At 34.2% G+C, this 26,238-nt stretch overlaps 1 protein-coding gene across 4 annotated transcripts; it reads right to left on the bottom strand.

Moving 5' to 3' along the window:
* Window positions 1-142: 142 nt before the first annotated feature.
* TUBD1 (tubulin delta 1) lies at window positions 143-26,118 on the bottom strand. Of its 4 annotated transcripts, none has more exons than XM_051994123.1 (10): window positions 26,029-26,118; window positions 23,999-24,159; window positions 23,381-23,569; window positions 21,768-21,915; window positions 19,691-19,907; window positions 18,280-18,511; window positions 14,136-14,300; window positions 5,176-5,316; window positions 4,153-4,336; window positions 143-1,655 (listed from the first exon to the last, which is right to left on the bottom strand). In XM_051994123.1, exons 3-10 carry the CDS (start codon window positions 23,550-23,552, stop codon window positions 1,553-1,555), a joined length of 1,362 nt encoding a protein of 453 aa, XP_051850083.1. In that variant the 5' UTR covers window positions 23,553-23,569; window positions 23,999-24,159; window positions 26,029-26,118; the 3' UTR covers window positions 143-1,552. The 4 variants fall into 4 exon arrangements, with proteins under 4 accessions (XP_051850083.1, XP_051850084.1, XP_051850085.1 ...); XM_051994124.1 differs by lacking the exon at window positions 26,029-26,118 and adding an exon at window positions 25,332-26,004; XM_051994125.1 differs by lacking the exon at window positions 4,153-4,336.
* Between the last annotated feature and the right edge of the window lie 120 nt (window positions 26,119-26,238).

The following is a 26,238-nucleotide window of genomic DNA, read 5'->3' as shown; positions in this document are numbered from 1 at the left end:
CACTCCTTGTCATTAAAAAAAAATAGATTCTAAGTTTTGCAAAATGAAGTTTAAAATACACAGAGGTTAACTCAATGCAGACGTGGGGTGTGTCTTTTAAAAATTAGCAGTTGTACAGACCACTCTTTGCATTCTTTAGAAATAAGATATAGTTCAATATTTTTAATCATAGCAACAGTTGATAAGAAAAACAGCAAAAAAAGGTAATTGTTTCCATATGGAAAGAAAAGGAAGAAACTAGTCAAACAGTATACTGTCATTTAGTCAAATAAAAAGTGGCTACTGGTAGATTTGGCAGAAAGGGTGAATTTTCCTATGTGGGTTTCACTGTACATTTCTCAATGTATCAAATATGATATGCTTTTTAGATGTCATTCCCCTTCCAAGAGAGTTGTTAGTTTTCAAAGCTTGTTTTTATCTTTTTCAATTATTTAATACTGTTGTTTTTTTTTTTTTTTTAACCTTCCTTGCTCAACATTTTCCCCAATTAAATGACAAATTCTTACTTTATTGACACTTTGGTAGAGAAGGGAAAAAAAGACAGTCCCAACTTCTAATTAAATGAAAAGTTTGTTTCCTTCTATTGCAACCTGACATTTGACTGAAGCATCTACTTTGTATATTTGTAAAAATATGGGCCACTCCTCTAAAATGATGTCTCTTTGAAAGAGAAATAAGGTTTTATATGAGGGTGTGTGTGTGTGTGTGTGTGTGTGATATAGACAGTATTTCATTCTAATATGTCAATATAAATTTTGGAGCACTGACTAGATTAAAATTGTACCTTCTCCCCATCTTAAATACTCTTAAAATGGTTATCAAAGGGGGAGTTTATAATGAAAATTGAAAGTTATTCTTCGATAACTAGTAAGTTTTTAAGAAAAAATGAAGCCCTGTGAAAATAAAGTAAGCAGTCACCTATTCCCTTTTGGTATTTTAGGTTAATTGTCATAATTCTAAACCTTATTTTGAAACAGAAGTTTAATCTGATCCAATTGAGTGAAAAATTTAGGCAAGCCCACATTCTACTAAGGCCTTTGACAACAGTGCCCTCCGGTGGCATACAGTATTCATTAACTGATGATTACCTCTATTCTAGAATTCCAATTTAAGCATAATTAAATATCCAGCATTGTCATTAGGCAAGTGCAGCTTTCATAATTGTTTTTGATTAAATAGTAAAAGTTCCAGAACAAGCTGGTACTTGAAAGAAATTACTTTAATTGTTAGCAAAGGCAGAATATATTTTTACTAATAATTCTTAGAACCAATGTACTATTTGTAATAGCATCCATTGTGACAATTCTTCAGATTATTTTATAAAAGCATCCATTTTCCTTTCAAAGTAATAAGTAATTCATCAAAAATGTTTTCACTGAAAAAAAATTTTTTTTTGGTAAAAAATCTCCTACTTTCCCTTATATACAGAATACAATCTGAATTCTAATTTGATGTTTCAGTAAGTTAGGATTTTGAAATATGATTTATAAAGACTTCAATCCATAACTTTTCAAAGATACTTTCTTCCATTGAAGGTCCGTTTATTACAAGATCAAAGGTTACAGTAATTGGCAAGAACTTGTTCCAATACTGTGAAGCTGTCTAAAAAGTCCTCTTCTTCAATTCCAAACTTCGTATACTGGTGAACATAAGCTCTGGTAGAAAAAAATGGGAAATAAGATATTAAGGAAAGAACTAAAGCATATTATAATTCAAAACCGGGCTATAATATGTTTTCATTTCTTTTTTTTACTTTGAACATTAAAAATTGTAAACTTGTAGGCCAAAGAACTAGCATTCCAGAAGTATGTACAACACCAACTAGAAGAAGGAAAGGAAATAAGCAAATGTTAAGCACCTACTATGTGTCAGGCACTATATTATAAATGCTTTCCAAATATGATCTCATTTGATCCTTACAACAACTGTGGGGAGGTAGGTAGGTACTATTATATTTCACTTTACAGTGAAGAAACTGAGGCAGAAAGAGATTAAATGTCTTATCCAAAATCACACAATTGAAACTAGATTTGAACTCAGGTCTTCTTGTCTGAAGGCTCAGTATTCTTTACAAATTTTACCAACAGCTGCTTTTTACTCTAGAGAGGAGGAAGGGGCAGTCAGGCATGTGCCACAGATTGTCAATGCTGGTTAAGTGAGTTTAGATAAAAAAAGGAAATTAGAGAGGAGAATTATTAATGGTAAAAAGATACCTTTCCATTTTAAAATTTCGATAATATTTTATTTTTCTGATTCCATGTGAAGGTAGTTTTCAACATTTATTTTTGTAAGATTTTATGTTCCAAATTATTTTCTCCCTCTCTCATTTCCCTCTCCCCTCTCCAAGACAGCAAACAACCTGATATAGCTTATACATGTACAATCACTTTAAACATATTTCCATATTAGTAATGTGGTGAAAGAAAAATCAGAACAAAAGGGAAAAACCACGATAAAGAAAAAACAAACAAACAACAAAAAGGTGAAAATAGTATGTTTTGATCCTCTTTCAGTCTCCATAGTACTCCCTCTGGATGCAGATGGCATTTTTCATCCCAAGTCTATTGGAATTGTTGGAGCAGCTAGATGATCAGTGGATAGAGAACCAGTCTTGGACTCAGGAGATCCTGAATTCAAATTTAGCCTCAGATACTTAATACTTCCTAGCTGTGGGACCCTGGACAAGTCACTTAACTTCAATTACCTTGTTAAAAAAAAAAAAATAAAATAAAAAAACAAAACAAAAAAAAAAAACAAAAACAAAAAACTCAAGTCTATTGGAATTATTTTAGATCACTACACTGCTAAGAGCTAAGTCTATCATAGTTGATCATCATATAAGCTTGCTGTTACTAGGTACACTGTTTTGTTGGTTCTGTTCAATTCACTAAGCATCAGTTTATGTAGATCTTTCCAGGCTTTTCTGAAATCATCCTGCTGATCATTTCTTATAGAACAATAATATTCCATAACATTCATATACCATAACTTAATCAGTCATTTCCCACCTGATGGTATCCACTCAATTTCCAATTCCTTGTTATCACAAAAAGAGCTACTACAAACATATTTGCACACCTGGGACCTTTTTCCTCCTTTTATAAATGAGATACTTTACAATAACAAGCTTTCTGAATATTTTGTACAATTCACATGTAGCTTTTCAGGGATAGAGTTATGACATAAAAACAAGGTATACTTATAATGAACACATATAAGTAGTGCTTAAGAAAAGCTGGTTGTATTCCATATCTGTCAATCATTTTGGAACTTGGGAGGTTAATGGGTTGGAGAAGGTGCAAAAGTCACTAAATTTCATTTCACCCTGGGGTAATAATGTCTTTTAAAGAAACACATGGTGCAATTAAATACTATATGATTTAAATGAAAAAAAAATCTTTTTATATCTTTTTTCTACTTCTATGATTTCAACCACAGTTACAAATAAAACCAGGGACTTTTTTCTCTCTAGTTTCATTTTTAAGTAGAACATCCATATAATTTTCACCATTCTTTTTACTGACACAAACACCCTGAATACACACACCTTTCCGTTTATTGTCCATGAAAAAGATGGATATAACTTAATGTCTACATAGTGTATATAAGTCTTCAGATGCATTTTAGGATAGCATTTTGGACTATGATTATACTCTATAAACAGCCACATCAATCCTACTTACTAAGGTAAAGAATGAAAAATCCAACTACTGAGGTATGGGAACCAGGACAATAAAAAACAAAACCCCCAAAGATGCCCCATCACATAAGATGTTTTTTAATTTGGGTTACATTAGGCTAAAATGATTTAGGATAAGTGTAAAGAAGTCACAAAAATGGCAACATGCAAAAGGTGATGGTGTTTGGCTTTCCCATGGCAGAAAGAAGGAAGAATTTAGGGGTTAAGTTTAGGTCTATGAGTCTTGTTATTTTAGTGTGCTTGCTGGCCAGACATAAGCCCTGCCATTCACCACCTAAAGATGTTCTCCCAGCAGTGGTAACACAACTAAAGTTTAGAAATCCTTGGATGTACGTGGGAATGACTACTGACCTTCAAAACCACATAGACTACACATTGTGATTACTAGTGGCAAAGACTCATAGGCCTGTAATTAAGTTGCCAATGTGTTATTTTAAGTTTATTTTACTTACTTTGAAGCAAACATGTTCCAAGCTTTGCCTATGATGGTATCAAGAGGTTTTAGTAAAAATTGACTATTGCTGACCAAAGCAGCTGATTTCTCATATTTGTTAAAGGCTCGCTGTGTTCTCCATTCACTGAAGGCATCACTAGGCTGGAGCCAGGACGAGTATAAGGCTGGATCTTTAAAACCCCCTTTATAGAAAATAGCACAAGTTATTCTCTCCATCATTATTTCTTAATGTTCAAGATCATTTAATAGACTTCTCTTTTCTAACTAGTTTTATACATAACAAAAAATTCCTGATCTATTCTTAAGTCAATATAAACAGTAATGAGAAAATACACAACTATGATGTACTTAAATGACCTCTTTTCTCTTCCCCCCCCTTCCCGTCCTGTCCCCCTCCCCACCCCCCCAGCCTTTTTTTAATAGAAGGTTTATTAAAGAGCTTGCTTGGCTCTTTTATACTACTGCATGGACTGGCCAATTTACTACTGCTGAACTCATCAACTCAGAATTGAAACAAGAGACCTGCCAGGGAGCTGAGAGCCAATACCAGTAGCAACACTATAAAGCCAATTTTTCAGAAAACTTAAGGTCATGTGCACTAATTCCATTTCGCCACAGAAACAAACACTAGCTACTTTCCTGCTCCTTTACCCCTCCAACCTGTTCTCGTTTCCTCCTCCAAAAGGTTTGGGTTGGTTTATATTCATCTTCTTTATTAAAAGTATTTCTTTTTTTAATATTAATCTTTTTTATTATAGCAAAGAATGAGAAATAAAGAGGATACCCGTCAATTCGGAAGTGGTTGAACAAACTGTGTAATGTTTTTTGTTTGTTTGTTTGATTAAAGCTTTTTATTTACAAAGCATATGCATGGGTAATTTTTCCAGCATTGACCCTTGCATAACCTTTTGTTCCAAATTTTCCCCTCCTTCCCCCAACTCCCTCTCTTAGCAGGCAGGTAGTCCAATACTTGTTAAATATGTTGAAAAAGAATTTCATTTTCACAAAGATTTCTGCTTACCCAGGTCTGCATCGTGCACATCTTTACCACGTAGGATGACCAAATTGGCTACAGAAGTGTTAAAATGGGGATCCTTATTGGAAGGTCCGTTCTCAAGGGCAGGAATTCCCGACAAAGGTGGTTGGACCTGCCAATTAATACCTTAACAGAGAGTGAATGTATTAGTTTCCATTTACCTTTAGACAAAAATACTGGGTGGTATTTGTAGATGCTTTTTGTAAACTTTTGATTATTTAGTAAAACTTTACTTCCATAAATAGAGGAGGTTGTTTTTTAATCCTTCTACCATGAACCTAGAATGACTTATAAAATTTAACTCAACACTACAAATGGATGAAATGAACATCAAAATATTAAGAATTACAGAAAAAACACAGTTGAAAATTACTTATTCTTTAAACATCCATGATTTCATCAGCATATGTTATATATTCCACCATTTCAGATTGCTGTCCCTCTTCATGAGCTGTTATTGACAAAGAAACCCAACCTACCCCTCGCTGGTTTGGCTGTTTCTCTGGTGATGACAAACAGCCCCCCCCCCTTTTTTTTTTTAATTCAAGTAAGATGTATTTCAGACAATGAAGTTTAATACAAAAACAATTTATTTATAATATTGGTTGGAGGGGTTGGGCAGAGGAAAAAAAATGTTATGTCTCCCATTTTTTCTCCACCAAAAACCAGGGAGTTTACCTCTTACTATTTGTGAAAGGATTATTACTAGTCAATCAGCCTCTTATATCACCTGATTCAATTAGCAAAGTATAATTTCTTCAAGTAGTGGGAAGGGCTTATGGAAAGACAAGCATGGGTTATTGGTTTCAATTCAGACACAACAGAGATGAAGTTATAGAAAGATTATACTTCTACTTTCTGTTCAAATCCAGACTTTGGGAATGTGAAGGGAAAGTCCATTTCCTCTCTCACCTATTGGTTAGAACCAAGACTAGGGTGAACTATAGGCTGTGCTGATCAGTTGGTTTCTTTAAACTGAGAATATTATAACCTCACTTTCCAAGAGTTAGACTTTCCAAGTCTAGCTTTTTGATAAAGATTCTCAGAAATTGGGTTAAGACCTCCCTACCCCCACCCCCTGGATCTGTGCCATGTCTGGGGTCTCTAGTTGGTCTCTATTTTCTCTAGAGTTTTCTCTGACTCTAATAGAGATCTGGCTAGGTGGAAGAAAGGGTCCCACAAGCCATGTGAAGTGTGTGTTGTGAGCAACATATTCAATCATCTCATAAATATATAGTCTTTAAAGTAGGTCCTCATTCCAACTCTTTCCAGCTTGGAAGAACTTAGCAAAAACCTCATGAACTCAGGGATCTTTCAAACCACAATGAGGCATTTGAATAGAACTTTCTCTTGTATAATATCCTTTTTCACCTAGGTTGAAATAGTGTAAAAATATTTTTAAAATGAAAATAAAGTTGGACTTAGCAGAAATTTGGTTAACATTAAATTTATTCTTATAATCTTTGTTTTTTTATTTTTACTAATAAGAGAAAAAATGGAGAAATAATTCAACTGATAAATCAGGCCACTTAAACAGAAAATCAAGAAAGGAGATAATAAATATGTCCTGCCTCATATTTACATACTGGCTAGGGGACATCATTTAATGTCTTAAACCCACAAAACTTACATAACAGTCTCTCTAACACTATACACTGAAAAGCAGATGCCAATCTGTATTGTTGGAATAAGTTCCTCATGCAGAGTTCTCCATATTAATGAATTTGCAGGCTTGACAAACACAACAATGAAGAGGAAATGCATCTATAAAATCATAAATTACTAAAACTGTCTCAACAAAACAAGAAAATTCTTTGAAGAATTACATGAGTAGTGGAGTGGAGTAGGGATAGAGATGAGAAGGGTACTTGGACTCACTGTATGGAAGAATGTTCCCAAAACTTTCAAAGAAATGACCCTATCCTACATTAAGTATTCCAAAATATAGAAAAAACTCCTCTCTTAAAGAGGCAAATATAGTTTTAATTAATTTGATTCCAAAATGTGATGAGGACCAAACAAGCAATGTGTTATATAGAATATCTATGAGAACAGATATGGAACTTCTAAAGAAAATCTTGGCAAATACAACATGTTACTTTAAAGAAATATTTGTAGAGACTGAATTGGATTTAATTCTCCTTGGAAATATGTAAAACTAAAAAGAAGAAAGATTATCAACATAATTTATCGCATTAATGAGAAAAAGAATAATCATGATTTTGATATATGAGAAAGCATCCACCAAAAACAAACATCAATATGGATATTTTTCAAATCAGACATATTTTAAACCATAAGGCATTATAATTAGTGAAGCACTAATCATTCCCTGTAAACAAAAACAGAGATAAATCCCAGAATTACAATAGCTTCAGTAATTTTTAATTCAAGAATATAAAGTAAAGTCACAAAAATCAATTGCATGCCTAGTATATAAGTAGCACACAAATAGAGAATAAAATTGTGAATAGTGATTAAATGATTCAATGTGAACTCAGAAAATTAAAAGAATCCTAAGGGGAAAAATAAAGTCTTAAGGAAAGAGAGCAATGGTAAAACTTCAATGGATTTATGACCTTAACAAACAATGCAGATACTCCTAATGGGAAATATCACAGTTAACTACATCAATAATGTAGATAACTTCTAATGGGAAATATCCATTATCTATATATACTCTATATTGGAGGCCTTTCTAAAATAATGCTCATGTCTTTTAACCTTCATTCTCACTACAAGACTGGCCTATCTTTCGCTCTTATACATCTCCTGAATAGTTCTTGCGTGCAAATTATCATTTGCAATAGGATGTTCAATTATCTATTCCCAACACATATCTCTCTGCGGCTCTTTGGGTCACCTCCATGGATTTTTTGAAGAATGTAGCATTCCATTATAAACTTTTATTGATGTTGAAAAGATTCTTCATCAGTGAGCAATCTGGGATCATTGAAAATGCTTTGTAGCTTCCCCAATATAATCCAGTCCACGATCATTCCTTCAATGCTGGGCCCAGATCCACCTACAGTATTTATTCAGGCTATTGTTACTAATTATACAATATCTAGGACTGTCCATCCAACTATCTCCATGTCTTAGTCTGGATATTATGCATATTGCGGTAATTTTTTTTCTCTGTTACAAGAATTAGCCCAAACTATTTTGCATGGTCATGAAGAGCACTCTAATGGCTGTTAATATCCTAGGGCTTGGTGCAATGGTTACCATGTCATTGACATAGAACATCCACCTAGAAAATAGCACTATAGGTCATACATATTTTCCAAAAGCTAATGAAGATGCCAACATTAGCCCTTCCATGTTTGCTTGATCCCATCTTCTTTTTGTCCACCCCCTCTTCCACTCTCTCCTCACTCTCTCTTCTCCCAACCTTCACTCTTATCCTAGTTCCTTTCTTGTTACCAAAAACATCCTTAATTCTCCCCAACCTTGAAAAAAATCGATGCCACCATCCCCTCAAATTTTCATTTAATCTCTCTCTTTTTTATAGGGGAAAAAAAGTGTTTATTCTTATTGTTTCTACTTTTCTCTACCTCATTTATCAACTCCTAGTAATCAATTCCTTTTAATTCCAAACTCATCATTCAACTAAAATTGCTCTCTAAAGTTACCAGTGATCTCTTTATTTCCAAATCCAATAACCTCTTCCCATTCATTAACTTTGTTGACCTCCTGGCAACATTTAACACTAATGACTTACGACTCTTCTGGAAACTATCTTCTCTTTGGATTTTTGGGACATTGTTTTAAACTCTTCTTCTATCTGTATGAACATTTATTCTCAGTCTCCTTTACTGACTCTTCATCCAAGCTATTTCTATCCACAGTGTCCCCCAAAGTTCAGCCTTGGTTTCTTTTCTTCATTCTCTAAGCACTTTCTTTTGGGGACTTAGCTTCCCTATCTCTATGTATATGATGTCCATATCTATAAATCTACTTGTCTCTCCTGAGCTCCAACATCACCAATTGCACAGTGGACCTTTAAATTGAGATGTTTTGCAAGCATCTCAAACAACATTTCCAAAACAGAACTCATTATCTTTCCTTATGTTTCCTGTCTTATATATTATTCTCCTACATGCATACTACACATACATACTATACAGCAAACTGGATTCCTTTAGTGTTTATTAAATAACTCCCATCTCTGTGCCTTTGCCTGTCTGTCATACCTATATCTATCTTTCCTGCCCTCCTGATACTTAGTACCTTTTAAATGAAGCTTTTTTATAATTCCCACAGTGACTAGTGCCCTTCCCCTCAAAAATTACATTGTATCTAATCTGTATAAATATATTATGTGTATGTGTGGCTTCTTCCAAGATAATGTAAGTCTGACTTACTTAGTGATATTGATAGATTTCTACTGACTGACTATATGTAGCTGATGCAACTCTTGTTTTTTGTCCTTCCTTATATAGCACATCAGAGAAAGAGATGTAAATAGTAACATTTATAATAATGCCTTAAAGTTTTCAAAGTGCTTTACATATGCTACTTCATTTCATCCTCTGGTAAACAACAAACCTGTGAGATAAGAGTGATTATAACCATTTTCCAAGTGAGCATAGTAGTACAAATGTACTTTGTGATTTCACTGTCATGGGAACAATTTGTTACAGAAACACAAAACAGATTGGACATATATACATATATTGTATTTAACTTATACTTCAACATATTTAACCTGTATTGGTCAACCTGCCTTCTAGGGGAAGAAGTGGGGGGAAGGAGGGGAAAAGTTGGAACAAAAGGTCTTGCAATTATAAAAGCCATAATAAATAAATAAATAATCCTGTTTAAAAAAAAAAAAAAACACAAACAGACCTGTCTATTTATAATTTATTGTTATTTTTTTATTTTCATGTAAGGATGCCCCTGGGGTGATCTATCCCTGTTAGATTTCACATGTAATTTCTTGCACGCTTATTTTTCACCACTGTTCATTATTTTATAAAGCAATGTCACTAATAATCTTCTATTAACTTTTACAAGATGCTATCCCTGGCTGCCATATTACTCAGCTTGGCAAGATTAAGTTTTGCTGGTGAGGGTGATTTCTGAGTTCTTTAGACTTCTTTTTTATAGTCATAGAATCAGAGATCTACAGCTAAAAAGGGCCCTTAAAGTAATTTAATATAATTTCTTCTTTTGAGAGATGATGTGAATGCTTTAAATTATTTAACTCTTGTTGGAAATGTTGATAGTTCTTGTAGATCAGGACTTCTTAAGCTCTTTCCACTCATGACTCCTTTTCACCTGAAAAATTTTTAGGTGACCCCTGCTATATAGGTACAAAAATAGATATACAAAGCAAACATTTATTGATAGTAAACATAACTACATGATTTCCACAGTCAGTTATGAGAGCCCATATGGGTCAGTTTAAGCAGCTGGGTATGTAGATAACTATTTTGCAGATAAAAGATTAATTGATTAAAGATGATGCTGATATCTTGTTTCTTGCTAGCAATGAGTAAGAGATAGTTTTTCCCGTGGTAGCGATAGAACAATCTGTATCGTTTTCCTTTATAGAGATGGACAATGGAGGACTACTTGCTCTCCTGGGGGTTAAATTCCTCTTGCCATATAATTCAGAAGATTTCAGTCAGCATCAGGGGAGAGGGCAGATCACTTTTTTTTTGGTGAGGCAATTGGGGTTAAGTGACTTGCCCAGGGTCACACAGGTAGGAAGTCTTAAGTGTCTGAGGCCACATTTGAACTCAGGGCTAGTGCTCTATTCATTGCACCACCTAGCTGCCCCCAGGGCAGATCGCTTTTAATCCTATTTCTAAGAGCTTACAAATACATAGTTTCTTTCCAATATTCTTTAGTGACCTTGCTTCTAATTTATTTCTGTTATATAAAGCTTTTAAAGTTCTACTTCAGTCTTCACAATACTAGTTCCTGGTCATCTCCCTTCTGCTGTCATTGTAAATATCTATACTCAGTAATCTATATTAGAGTCTAGGGTCTAGGGCCCAGGTGATGGTGGAAGTATTGAAGGAGACCCTATCTCAGACTTCTCTTCAGTGTAAATCACCCTTCCCATTCCTTAATTAAATTTTATTTATGTATTTATTTATTTATTTTTGGAGAAAGGGCAATTGGGTTTAAGTGACTTGGTTACACAGGGTTATAAAGCTAATAAAGTATCTGAGATTGGATTTGAATTCAGGTCCTTTTGACTCTGATGTTCTATATATAGTGTCACCTAACTGCCCCTATATTTCTTTTATTTTTAAATTGTTCCCTAACTTAAACAATCTTTTCTCTTTTCATGATTAAGGAAGTGTTAACAAGAAGCAGTTATTTAAGTTTCAGATATATTTAAAATACAAACTGAATTTTTTCCCCTTATTCTGGAATTACTTTCAAATTAGGTGCCTTTCTTCATTACAATAAAATATATGTCTATCAATCTTCATGGAAAAGGGATCTGCTATTTATTTAATTCTTATTTTTCCTTAAAACAAATTTTATAAAGTAGTTCCTCAAAATTCACTAAGATATCTCAATATATGTTAAGCTTCTGCTAAGTGCCTTATCAGACAGGATAAAGATAAGGGGGAAAGTTCCTGGAATTACAAAGTCTCACAAGTTCTCCCCTGCAATATTAAAATGATTAATTTATAAATTCCTTAATGATTACTTTCCAATCTCTAATATCTCCAAACCTCTGTATTAAGATTTTTTTTCCCAGCAATTTTACAAACCAGGAAAAAGTTTTCCTCCCTTCAATTATTTAATTTTATCTTTGTAATCTCACCATGGCCAGGATTGAAATGACAAAGTATCTTGCTGGATTTTTTTTTAAAACCTAATCACCCATTTAAAGCTTAAAGTTAGTCTTACTTACTGGGACAAAGTTCAGCATCACTGCTTTAAGTATGAAACTATGAAAACTTCATTCATCTTCCCCAGAATTTTATTTTAAATTCTTTGGCTGCCACTTTTTAGCAGTCTTTCTATTTGGTGGCATTTCCCCCTTATAAATCTTTCAAAGTAGCAGAATTTATAAACAATAATGAACATGATACAGTAACAAAGATTTTCCTGCATTTTCAAAGAAAAAAACATAGACAATATATATTTTTTAAAAAACACCTGGTTAGCCTCCTTTTCTCTTACTGAAAATCAGATCTCAAAGCTTTTGATTTGCTGCCAAATTTGGGACCTGTTTGGATTTTTATATATTTAGGCATAATTTGAGAGCTTTATCTTTTAGTCCCTCCTTCCACACCTGTATGGGAAATTTCAGGTCAATAAGAATTTCCTGAAGGTTATCAATTTAACAATTCATTCTCCTCTTATTTTTATGCAAAAAAAGGTATTTTATCCTCAGGGGGAATACTTCTGTACATAACTATTATCAAAAGCCCATTATTTCTTCAAAGGGAATAATCCTTCCCAAACTTTCAAGATTGGGATAAATTATCCTCCAGCACTATGGGAAGAATTTGCAATTGAGGGGAGTTTGACCTCTGGAGACAGTCTTCCATGACAAAGTTCCTCAGTTAAGGGAGTTTTTTTGAAAAACTGTCCTCCTGGATGTAAGAGTCCTGACTCAATCTAGCTTGGCTTGCCAAAAATTGTGGTAGGATGAATTTGAAATGACTGAGGAAAAAAGTTTGACTTTCTGAGCATATTGATTTATTAAGTAATGCATGTTAAATATGTAGCAAATCAGGATCTGGCCTTCCTCAGTTTGACACTAGACCCTGAATATGGGGAATAGAAACCCTGTTTCTAAGCAATAGGTAGAAGTGGTTCAGCTTTCCAGTCTCTCAGGGCTAGGTCCAAACAATGCAATCGTTTTCTCACAAAATAGGAATTGAACCATACCATAATGAAGTAGGAAGGGAACTGAGCTAGATCTAGGGATAAATCACAAGGTGAAGTCAGTTTGGTTCACAGTTCTCACAATTCCATCACATAGAATAAGAGTTTGCTTTTATTAAATACCTCTTCCACTCTGAGCCAATAATTCTACTTTTGAGACTATATTTAAAGGATGTTTGCATCAGTGACAGTTATAATAGCAACAAATTGGGAACAATTCAAATGCCCAGTAATAGGGGAAGCTATGCTATGCTAATAAAATGAATCCTATATTGTTACGAAAAATGGCCTGTGGCCTACTTTTGTCAATACATATTAGCAGGTTAATATATACCTACACACACACACACACACACACACACACACACACAAAAATGTAAGTATACTCTTATAATAATGATGTATAAACATGTAGGGGTTAAACAAAGAGGGGTAAATTTAGAGGGATTTAAATAGAATGTATTGCTAATTTCTTCCTTATTTCCTTGCCCCATTAAATTGTTTCGATGCTTAACTTGGAAAGAAATTAATTAGGGAGTGTTTTACAAGACATCTACAAAATTCTAGCATAATAGTAACTAAATACTACAATAAGAAAATCTAAGAGGTAGCAAAGTAAAAATATGTAGACGATGTACTTTGTTAGTTTTGAGACTTATAATATTTTCATTTCGATTAAGATTTATAGTAGACGTAGAAGAGAGATATTATGTATTATTTAAAAAATAAAGCCATCAGAGACAAATCAATTTAAATACATAGGATCAAAATCCCAAATGAACCTATTAACAGTCATGTAAGTTGCTAATTTAAGGAATAACAACAGGGTTGGAGTAGATGATTATCTAATAGTACTGTCGATAGCTGGTTTACAATTTTGTTTGGGGGCTACAGAATAAAAAGGAGGGGAAAAAAGCAATTAAATCATTGAGATTTTTGGGAAATACTGCCAGGTTTCTTGCAGGAGTCCTCTTTTCTAGCTGAAGGGAGTCCTATTCCAGATGGCCCAAATCTATTTATATTAAAGGTTCTCAAAGCTGAAATTATGAGAATATTTTAAAAAAATACATTTTTTTTACCTTCTTCCATTTTAGCATGTGAAATAAGCATCTGTCTTAAATGCTTGAGCAACCCAGCCCAAGCAAAGGTAGTGTATGCCAACAAGTTTTCAGACATTTGAGGAATATTACGGAGACCCAGCATCTTGAATTCAGGGTGTGGAACCAAGCTTGTCATCAAGTCTCCTAGAGAAAGGGGCAGGGAGAAAACTTTAATTATTCTAGATTGTTGCTATTACACCAAACACATAGTGACACACGTATATATGCATGTATATAATGTACACAAATATGCATGTGTGTATTTTGAGTTGACCAATTTGATGTCAAAATATGTACTTTATTTTCTAAGACTAGGATCATTCAAATAAATGATACTAAAAGACAATTACAAGGGAAATGTCTAATCTGTCAAATTAGTACCTAGCAAGAATATTCAACAACACACTCCTACATAGGGCCATAACTAGTATAAGACCATTAAGACTTTGCCCTTCTGTGTCAATGTGTGAAAGATAGGCTTCTGCTTGTCTCCTACCCTAACTAACTGTATCTGGTCTAGAACCCAAATGAAAATTTAGAAGATGAATAACTGAGAACTTAAAGTAAAAAAAAAAAAAATGAAAGTAATTCAAGGCAATAACCTTTTATTAAGTACTACTATGTGCCAAGCACACATTCTATGAACGAAGATAAATTATTAGAATGAGCATAAATGCTAATTTTCTTTTCTATCATGCAAAATTCTCTAATGCACTCTCCTGGCAACATTCTGAGAAGAAAGAATTTTTATTTGCTTACAGATATAATGAAAGAAAAATAACTAAATATGAAAATATGATAGAGACGAAGCTGGATTAGAAATACCTCCAGGAATTCCTCCAGGAAGGAATGTGCATATATATGTAAGCTTCTGTTTGCTTTGAGAAGAGTCAGGAATTATGGGATCATAGATTTCAAACCTGAATGCTCAGCTAAAAAGTCTCTATTTTATCCCAGAGGTAATGGGGAGCTAGCTGAAAGAACAGACTAATCATTCATTGACCATTTAAAATCCATTTATAGTTTTCCATTGCATGTAAATTCTCAACTCTTTTGTTTGACATTCAAGATTCTCTACAATCTGGCTCCAACCTAACTTTTCAGATTTTTCCATTATTTTATTTCTATACTGAGTGACACAGTTAAGGGGATTTCTTTTCATTTCTTAAACATATCATGTACTTTCTCATCTCCTTGTCTTTGCTCACACTGTAACCCCTTTACTTGGCAGATCATTCCTTTCGTCCTCATCTTTGATGGTCAAAATTTTATAATTCAATACCACTCCCTCCAAAAAGCTCTCAAATTAGAATTTCTTTCTCTCCTCTATGCTTCTATTGTACTTAGTTTTGTATATTTTTATCATAGCACTTCCAAACCAGAACAGCACAAAACAGAAAGTGTCAAGTTTATCAAGAGCCATCTATCGTTCATTTCTGTTTATTCCACAGCATCTAGCAGAATGCCTTGTACATAGTGAACATTAATAAATGATGAACTAAATCTGAAAAGGATATTATTGAAGGTTTTGATTAGGAAAATGATGTAATTTATTATATTTTATGATTAATCTGACAGTCTTATACAGGAAGACTTGGAATGGGAAGAGACTGGAAGCTAATGTAAGCAGTGTTGGTGAAAAGTAACAAGGGCCTGAACTATGGTGATGGCAGCCAAAGTAGAATGGATAAAATCCAGAAACAAAGAGGAAGTTGAACTGGACAGAAATTAAGGGTCAGATAAGGAGATGGAGACAAAACAAAGGGGTTAAAAATGACATTGAATTTTCAGTAGCTAAAATTCCACTACTGAATTTTCCAGTAGCTAAGAGAATGGGAGTACCTTTAACAGATCAGAAAAGATTAAGAGGAAGACTTCCTTGGGGAATGAAAATGAGTTTAGTTTTAGACTGAATTTGTGATTTAGTGTAAGGTAAAAAGATTGAGCTGTTTAATAGAACTGAAAATGTGTAAAAGAAGCTCCAGAAGTAGCAAGGCTAGACATGTAAATTGGGATTCATCTGAATAAATATCATAGCTGAAGCATATGAGTTTATGAGAAAGTTTAGAGAGAGTGCAGAAAGAGAAGATGATTAAGGACAGAATCTGAGGAAATGGCTACATTTAGTGGGCAGGAAAAAAATAGGAAAAAAGGTAAAAATCAATGTGTTATAGAAACCCAAGAAAGAAAGTTTTCAAGAATTAGGGGATACTCCATAGTGTTTAATATATTGCAGAGAGGTCAAAGATGAAGAGGACTAGAAAAAAGTCACTAAAGTAAAATCTAACAGACTGTGTTAACTATTATTAATATTATTAAAGCATAAACTACTTCTTTATGTTAACAAAGAATAAGCTACAAAAATGTAAAGTAATGCATGTTGCCAATTACAATTATTTTATCAAGTGTTTTGTTTAAATTATTTTTTTCCCCTGAGGCAATTGGGGTTAAGTAACTTGTCCAGGGTCACATAGCTAGGAAGTATTAAGTGTCTAATATCAGATTTGAACTCAGGTTCTCCTGACTTCAGGGCTGATGTTGTTTAATTTTTTTATGGGAAGATACTACTGGAAGAGACTAATTTGTTAAGATAAAATGTATCAATAAAATTTTTTTTAATAAAATAGAAGAAAAAAAGACCACTGAAGGTGCAACAAAATCATCTATCTGGTCTGGCTTTGCCAAGGCAACTGCAGGTGACAACAACCTTCCACTGCTTGAGTTCTTAAAGTTGATAATTCTGTATGGTCCATGAATGATGTCATAAATATCCAAATGGCCATTGGCCGAAGAATAGTTCCCCAGCCCTGCTCTACAGAATAGCTTTAGCAAAATGAAGAGAGATCTCAGCCAAATTGCCATAGACTCATGAATAAACAAAAAAAAGGTATAAACTGATTTTTGCAAGAAATTCAGCAGGTTAGTAGTTCAGGTATACAGGGAAAGGTCGTTTATCTTTTACTTTATTTTTTTATAAAGAACAGTACAGTTTTGTATGTAGAAAGGAAAGAGCCAATAAAAATGATGAAGATACAAGGGTAGAACAAGGGATCATTGATGGAACAAACCTTAAAGTAGAGAATTTATTCTTTATAAGGAGAATGGCTCTGTATTTTCACTTTGGAAGGAAGCATTAGTAAGAGTGAGAAATTCTGAGCTTTGAGGGGAATGGAGTTTTATGTAAAGTAGGAATGCAGATCATTTTTTTGTAAGGAATAGGAATGATAAGTCTGAGGAGAATTTAAAATTTGAAAAAGCTATTATGGAAAATGGAAAAGGGAATTAGTAAAAAAATGAATACAAATGCTGATATCAGTGACAGGCCAGCAGAGATTGAAATAGCACAAATCTGAATAGACTAAATTTGCAAAGTGAGAATTACCTAGAATTGAGCATTGGCAAGGAAGGTCAAATGAGCAAGCAATTTTAGAGCACTAGTGAAGATAATGCTGTAGTGGCTAAAAGACTAGGATGACAGGAAGTGATTAAGAAATCATAGGTGTTGTAGTGTGAAGATGAAGTTCAATAAGAGGGAATCAGAGAGGTAAAATTTGTGAAGTATAAAGTTCTATATTTGGGAAAACTCCATGACTGAGTTTTAAGGGGGAAGCTGACAGTAAGGGATAAGAGTGAACATGAAGGTCCTCTGGTCAGAAAATGATTAAAGTTTTGTGAAGTTACAGCGTTACAAAGGTGATAAGTAGAAACTGAGTGCAGGTCCAAAAATCCTTTAGAGAGATCAATGTCCTGAAATTGAAAAACAATGGAGAGAAAGATGGAAAAATTGGTATAAGCATAAGTTTTGGACTACAAAAGAAAACTTTATGACAGACCACTGTATAAAGGAGGACAAAAAGTCCTATTAATTGAAGACAGAGAGAAAGAACACTTAAAGTTCTCAGGGAGAGGTACTGTCAGAGAAAACCAGAAAATTGAGAGAAATTTAATTATAGTAGAAAAGATGGAATTCAAATAAAAAATTACTAAAGGAGATGAAATTGAAATTTATCTTTGTACTAATTTTATGCCTTAGAACAGAAGAAAGGGTAAATAACATTTGATGTTCTTAAGAAAAATATAGGATCTTTTGCTGAAAAACAAGCATTTAAGATGATCAAATTACCTAGTAGATTTCTTCGATACTGAAATGAGCCTTCTGAAGAGTAGGTAGGTTGGAATATACTTCCCAATTGATGAGCAATCACTTGATTTATATCTCTGAAGGAGATCTGTTTGATATTCATCAGTTTAGCACATATCTTATGTACCACATCATTTTCATGAACAAGAAGTGCATCTGAAGATCGATACAGATGAGAAAGAGTCAAAACTGAGTTGTAGTTCTGGACAATAACCTATGAGAAAAATGGCCAAATATGATTTCCTCATCTCATTGTGTACTTCCTTCCTTCCTACGTTACTTCTTATATTGACTTGTCTCAGTATAGAGACTTAAAGCTTCTTAAGGAATTGATAGATAGAATCTCTTCCCCAAAGAAAAGAAACATTTTTTTTTTAAACATTAGGAAAGGGAAACTATGAGAAAAGTCTCAAGAAAAGAATTATTTTGCTTGGATAAATTAAGATTAGATAATTCAATCAGAGTTTGCATGAAGTGTTCCTTTATAGCAGATGATCCATATTTTATCTCTAGTGAAAAAATTATGAACTATGATTTTATAGATAAATGACCAATTTAAAGAACTGAGTAAGTGTCTTGATGATGTTTATTAAACGAGAAAGGATTCCTGGGAAGAGCCAAAGAATCTCTGTTCTTACATAGCTTTAAAAATAAAGACATCCTTTTTATTTGAAGTAGTTTATGTATAGTTCTTTCCCAGATGCAGGGAAACAGATTGAATGACCTTTGTGAGATATTTGATTAGCCTAGAGATTCCTAAACTGGGTTACATATAAATTCTGCAAGGAATTGTTAAATGTGAGCTTAGTTTAAATGTATAAGTTAGATTCAATCATTTCTAAGGCTCCTTCTACTCTAAAGTGTTAAGATTCCATGTTTTTAGATGGTCTTATGACATAAAATAGAATTACAGATATTTCAGTTTTTATAAAGGTTTCATTGACTAAAATTTTAAACAGACATAGCTAAGTTAAAATTAACTCATGAACAAATCATGCTGATACAATCATTCCAGAAGAGATGTTGTTGTCAAATTGTTTCAATTGTGTTCGACTCTTCACAACCCCATTTGGAGTTTTCTTGGCAAAAATACTGGAGTGATTTGCCATTTCTTTCTATAACTCATTTTACAGATGAGAAAACTGAGGCAAACAGAGTTAAATTGATTTGTCCAGGATCACACAGTACGTATCTAAGGGTGGACTTTGAATTTAGGTCATCTTGATTCCAGGGGCAGAGCTCTATCTCTTGTGCCACCTTGCTTCCCCTAAAAGAGAAGAATTACTTTCTAAAGAAGACTGAGAATAAACAGATACAGAATTTCTTAACCTCTTCCTTAAAAAAAAAAATCTAGAATTTTCAATGAATACATTTTGCAATATTATGTTCTTACCTCTCCAGTTCCATAAGGCCATATGATCTGATTTATTATGAAAGAATTTGGATAAGCATCTCTTAAATTCTGTGTGAGGAAGGCTCCTAAACCAGATCCTGTACCTCCCGCCATACTCATTACAGTTGAAAATCCACTTAGAGAATCATATTTCTCTACTTCCTTCTGAATTAGATTCATGATAGATTCCTTATGCTTGGGCCCATGAACACTATAACTACACAAAGAAAAAGGAACAGACAAATCTGAGTAAATTTTAACTTAAATGGGAAATTACAATATAAAAGCTAATACAGTTAACCATAAGTATTAAGACAGAACTTTACAAAGCTCTCTATATGTTATTCAGGTTGACAATATCCAGACTCTTTATTATAAAGTATTTAAAAATCAGATAAAGTTCATAATTACTTACTATTCTAGTAACATTGTATTAATAGGTAAAGCTATAAACCTTAAAACAACTTGTAAGTGCTATCATTATTATGTTCTTCCCTCCTTACTGGCTGGCATTTCTCCCAGCCTGTGATGGTCTAGTTCAAAGATGCGGAACCTCTGGCCCTAGGGCCATATAAACCTCATGAAATCATTTGCATAGGTTGAATAATCTCCCACTGCTTGAGTTCTTTAAATTGATAATTTTGTATGGCCCGCTAATAATAATGTTATAGATACCCAATTAGGTATTTGTATGTGGCCTTTGCAAGAAAAAAAGTTTCTCCTTCCCTGGTCTAGTTCAATGGCATCCCCAACTTGACTTTATCATTTCTTCCACCTCATTTTGTTTTTTACTCTAGAATTCCTACCTTATTCTATCATCTATGAAGAAAAATTCCTAGCTTGTCTTTTTTTTTTACAGAAATGCAGGTTTTATTTTAGATTTCTGTGTGTCCCCCAATCATGTAAGAACCCACAGGCAATTGAGAAACAAGATCAAAGGTCAAAGCAATGCTACTTGCTATCTGGATCACACAACAATCTCTCTGGGCTTAAAAAGTTTTCAGTTTTTCTTTAACATGAATGGATTAAACCAGATAATCTCTCTAAAGATTTTGAAAATTAGTAAGAATCTATTACTTTCCAATTCTCCAGTGTTTAAATGAGAAAAAATAGAAGAAAGGATTAGAGATATAAGCAAGATTTTTTAGCTTCATTTCCCAATTGTTATTCAAAGCAAAAGTCATTTTAAAAAATCTCCAGAGGCCTCTATATTCCCAAGGGCTCAAGAACAGAACAAGAAGCACTTTATATGCTATTTTGTACTCAGAAAAGATCTCTTTTGAAGACCATGGTTATTTTGTAAAGTATAAGCCTCATCTTTTTTTTTTTTTTTTTTTTTTACTAAGACTCAGAAATAATCTGCCCAAGAGCATTCAAACTTTGATAAGCTGTGTGCTACTCTGTTCTAGAATAACCTGGGAATGTCTTCTGATTTGAAAAAAAGAGAGAGAGAGAAAGAAAGGGAGAAAGAGAGCCAGGGAAGGAAGGAAAAAGAAAAAGTGTGAGGGGGGGAGGAGGGTAAAAGGGAAGAAGAGAGAGAGAAGGAGGGATGGGAGAGAGAAAAAGTGAAGGAAAGAGAATGGAGAGGGAGAGAGAGAAAGTGATGATAGAAGGAGAAATGGAAGCAGGTGACCTAAACCCTGAAACTGGTAGAAAAAGAGCTGGGAACAAAAAAAAAGTTTCTGGAGGCTTTGAACAAGCAGGAAGCACCAAATCCATTGCTCCCAACCATGTTTATTCCATACCTGACTATTATATCTCATCATACCTCTCTATTATAATCTCTCCAGACCTGTTTCTCTCTCTCTTACCCAAAGGCTACAAACAAACTGTTCCTATTCCCTACCTTGCCATTAGAAGTTTGAAGCTGGGAAAACTGCTAGTCTCTTAAATCACCTGAAATTCTTAATTGAGACACAAATGTAAAAGTAGGATTGTTACTTTCTGTCTAAAAGCAAGAGCTCTGTTTTAATGCATTTAAAATTTACTTGAGCCCACAATTTCAAATTAATTATTTCTTTAGATTCTTTAACTGCATACCAGTAATTCAAGTGAAATTTGATTAAATTACTCTTACCCATATGCCCAATTATTTCCAGAACCTTGTTTTTGACAGAAATGTGAGTGTTGACCATACTTCCATCTGCCAGAATGAGCAGCCTTTAATAATGTTTGACTGATCACTTTGGGTTCCATGTCAATAAGTAATGCTCTGGCAACTGGAACTAGAATATAAAAAGGAAAACAAAATGCAAAAAAAAGTTAGCGTCATAAAGGATCATAAATTGAGATTATAAATTACATGCTTGTTCAGAGTAGAAATTTACTTGACCAGAGAGAAAAGGGAATCTCACTTTGGTATGAAAATCAGGTAAGCAGAAAAGATATCAGCATTATTCCTATTCTTTTTTGCTGAAGCAATTGGGGTTAAGTGACTTGCCCAGGGTCATACAGCCAGGAAGTGTTAAGTGTGTGAAGCCAGATTTGACCTCAGGTCCTCCTGACTTCAGGGCTGGTGCTCTATCCACTTCACCAACTAGCTACCCACATTATTCCCATTGTTTAGCATTCCTATTGCTGATTTTTAGCATTTCCAATTTTATTTATTTATTTATTTATTTTCCAAGGAAATTGGGGTTAAGTGACTTGCTCAGGGTCACACAGCTAAGAAGTATTAAGTATCTGAGGGTGGATCTGAATTCAGGTCCTCCTCACTCTCTCCACTGCACCATCTAGCTAACCCCCAGTATTTACTATTTTTAGTAATACAAATGTTGTTACTTATTTTTCTGTTTAAGAATCTCTTTGAAAATAGGTTGGACTATTCCATTTTTTGTATCTGCATATAAATAGAAGTATCTAACAGGCTCTCTTCTAGTAGGCTTCTAGGCTTAAACTATATATATGTAATTTAGTGCAATTAGCTTACAAGTTCAGGTGTTACTCCCAGTTAAACACAAGAGTGATCATTTATAGAATCCACTCTGGACCTCAATTAGGAAACAGTAATTCAACTAATGTTACATATTCAGGATATGTATCTGAGAAGTAGATAATTATCCCCTACCTTTATATATTAGGAAGAACTATACCCTTTTTAAAAAATTATTATTATTTTTTATTTAATACTAACTTTATATTGACAGAATCAATGCCAGGGTAATTTTTTACAACATTATCCCTTGCACTCGCTCATATTTCGACTTTTCTCCTCCCTCCCTCCACCCCCTCCCCAAGATGGCAAGCAGTCCTATATATGTTAGATATGTTGCAGTATATCCTAGATACAATATATATTTGCAGAACCGAACAAGAACTATACCCTTTTGAGACAATATCAGTATAAGCCCAAAGTTCTATCATAACACTTTCAGTATAAAAATGAAAACACAGAACTATTCATAACAAAAAGTATATTTAATAGTTTTCACTTTGAAACAGAACTTCCCAATTTTAAATTAAATTTTCTTTGGAACATTTATTGAATATCCATTGTAAGCAAAGTATACAATGTTTAAAAAAGTAAAAATGAATACAGGGAGATTTTTGGACATTTTCTAAGGTGCTAAAATAGGCAAAACTTTTATTTTTGATAATTGGTATTCTAGAGCCAACATTTAGTAAAATTTTTAGGGGAAAAAAAACAGTATGCGTTTATTCTCAATGTTCATCACCAGCTTAATTACATACCTCCTTTCTTTTCCTCATTAAAAAAATGTTCTTTGCAAGACATCTGATATAATTCATTCTCCTTTTTAGAGCAGAATCCTTGGGTACTATTTAAGTCTCTACATAAAGTATCAAATACTTCATAACCAATCTGATTGCCACACTGACCAAGTTGAATTGTGACTATTGACATAGTAACCAAGCTTTTTCCTATAAAGTGAATAAAATAGAATAAGAAATAATTATGTCTTTGAAAATACCTACATATTATCATCAAGGGTTAATAAAAACACATAGTATACATCACGAAGTAATCACATGTTTAGCAATATTATATAACCGTGATAACATTCAGGCTTAAAGTTGAAGAGAAAAACAGAACTTCAAAATTCTTAGATATTATTTAGAGAGTACTAAAAACATCATCAAAAATTTATTTGTTTTCTTTAATAATTTCTTTCTCTCTTTAAAAGAAAAGTTGTCTATTCGTTATGAAATGGGATGATAGTGTATTGGAAATGTGCATTCTTTGCTATAGGAAACTTTTCTCTGCTATAGGTAACTCCCAAGAAGAAAGCTTTCTATATCAATACAAATGACACCTCTTCTGAAACTTAAGAGTCTTTTAGAGTTAATTACCAGGGACAGTTTAATGGCATATCCAGGTTCACAAGGAAGAGTCAATCAGATAAGGGATTTCAATCCAAGTCTTCTTGATTGCCAAGTTGGATCTCTAACCTCAACACCATGCTGTTTCTCCTCTTCCTTCCATAATTGAAATAAATACATTGGCAGTTAATCTGTAATAAGAGAGAAGTACGCTAACTACTAGTAAATGAGTGCAGAGTTTAGAGGCAGAAGTTTGTTGGTGAAGGTAGGTGATTAGAAAAATCAACTGATTACTTGCATTAAGAACTGATGTCTAATGGTTGTCCTTGCCTTTTTAAAGTATTGAAGAATATCAAAAGATCAGATGTGTCTTCATCATTATGAGTACTATGGATGAAATGGAAACTTCTTCACATTTTAGAATATAAACTTTATTGTTTTTGTGGCAAAATACCACAGGTATTGCAAACTCAATATATACAAACCAAAACTCATTATCTTTTCCTATTAACATATATTTCTTTCAAACTTTCCTATTATTGTCAAGGATACCACCATTCTTCCTGTCAGTCAGCTTTTAGTCACTTCAGTCACATCACAATCTTGGTATCATCCTTGACTTTTCATTCTAATCTATCACACATATCAAATTAGTTGCCAAATGCCAGTTTCTTTCTCCATAGAAGCTCTCAGAATACATGCAGAAATGTATTGATGTATTTTAAGCATGCAAAAATATTTAAAAAACAAAAAGTGAATATGAATAAGGATTGATATACCAAAAAAGAATTTTTGATAAGCCTTCCTTCCTTTGTCTGGAACATCAGATTCTCTTGTCAATTTCCCCCCAAAGCAATGGTTTTGTTTTTTTCAACTGCAAAATACCATGAAGTTGAATGAAAATATATGGGGAGTTGACTATTCTTCCAAGCTTAGGTGCCTAGCACCTATAGTAACCCTTATAAGAAAAGTTCAGTCAGTTAACAGCATTTATCAAATGCCTACTTTGAACCAGGTACTGTGCAAAGATGAGGGTACAAAGAACCAAAAAACCAAACCCTCACCCCACCCCACCCATACTGTTCTGTTGGACATACAAACAACTATGTACCAACAAACTGTATACATGTAAAATCGGGGGTAATCTCAGAAGAAGGCACTGACAAAAGTATGGGAAAATAGAATAATTGTGTCTGTTCTCAGCTTACATATAAGTGCCTACCTGAATCATCTAGAAAAAAATCATTTGTGTGTGTGTGTGTGTAAAAAGGTCGGATCTTCCATTTACCAAATAATTAGGTGCACACTGTTTTTGAGAATGCTTCCCAAGTATTATCTATTAATTGTAGATGTAATTACATACCATGCATTAGAACGTGAATTCCTTGAAACAAGGGTCTTGCCTTTCTTTGTGTCCCCAGAGTTTAGCATAATGCCTTAATAAATACACGTGGACTTGGCCAGAAAAAGAAAAAAACAAAAGCAAAAAAGGTGGCGGGCTGGTTGGCCAGCCACAGTCTCTAGGGCTCTCCGGGGGATGTGGGCGATGGGGACTCAGGTTCATTAACGTTATCAGAGGATTCGGCTGGGCATCCCACAGGCATGATAATCTGCATAGTCCTAAGAAGGCAGGATTTGGAGTCCCGAGACTTCCAAACCCCGCTCTCCTGACCCGAGAGGGATCTGAACAAGTCGCACGCTCGGTTGGGGCTCGGTTCCTCACCGGTGAAATCGTGTGGTTGACCTTGTCGCCCCAAAGCCCCTTCCAGTTCCTAGTCTACTATCTCGGACTACGTTAATACAATCGTGAAAAGCCAGCCTCGCTTCTGTGCACGCGGCGAACATCTCCGAGGGGAAGGGTCGCAGGGGCTCCGCGTCACGGCGGAGGAGTTTAAAGACCAGAGAGAGAAAGGCAAAAGGCGTTTTCAGGAGGGCGGGGACCATAGGTCCCTATAACTCTCAGAGAGACCATTTAGGCTAAGGCCACAGGGTTTGGCGAATGAGAAAGGAAGACTCTTTCACCTCGGGCCTACCCACCCCCGGCCTAGGCCCATACTCACCGACGGCTCGGAGGCGTGCCAAACCTAGGCCGCTCGGAGAAGCCTAACTAATCCCAGAATAACGGCTCTCAAATCACGCATGCTCACATTTACCAACTAATGCCTCCCCAAACAATTCTCCTGCGCATGTTCTCGGTCTGGACTTAGTAAGAATGAGTGCGCATGTTCCATTCTGCGATCCCTTCACTCATTAGTCTTTCCACCCTTCCT

The sequence above is a fragment of the Antechinus flavipes genome, chromosome 4 (genome assembly GCF_016432865.1).
Source record: "Antechinus flavipes isolate AdamAnt ecotype Samford, QLD, Australia chromosome 4, AdamAnt_v2, whole genome shotgun sequence".
NCBI lineage: Eukaryota > Metazoa > Chordata > Mammalia > Dasyuromorphia > Dasyuridae > Antechinus > Antechinus flavipes.
This window is presented reverse-complemented; position numbering and strand designations above follow the sequence as displayed.

What these genes read in the sequence shown, in the direction of transcription:
- TUBD1 (XM_051994123.1), bottom strand. Translation starts at nt 23,552, where the DNA reads ATGTCAATAGTCACAATTCAACTTGGTCAGTGTGGCAATCAGATTGGT. An exon ending in GGAAATAATTGGGCATATGG is followed by an intron (nt 19,908 to 21,767) that starts GTAAGAGTAATT and finishes TTCTTTGTGTAG; the next exon opens with TTATAGTGTTCATGGGCCCA. An exon ending in ACATGCTAAAATGGAAGAAG is followed by an intron (nt 5,317 to 14,135) that starts GTAAAAAAAATG and finishes CTCTCTGTTAAG; the next exon opens with GTATTAATTGGCAGGTCCAA.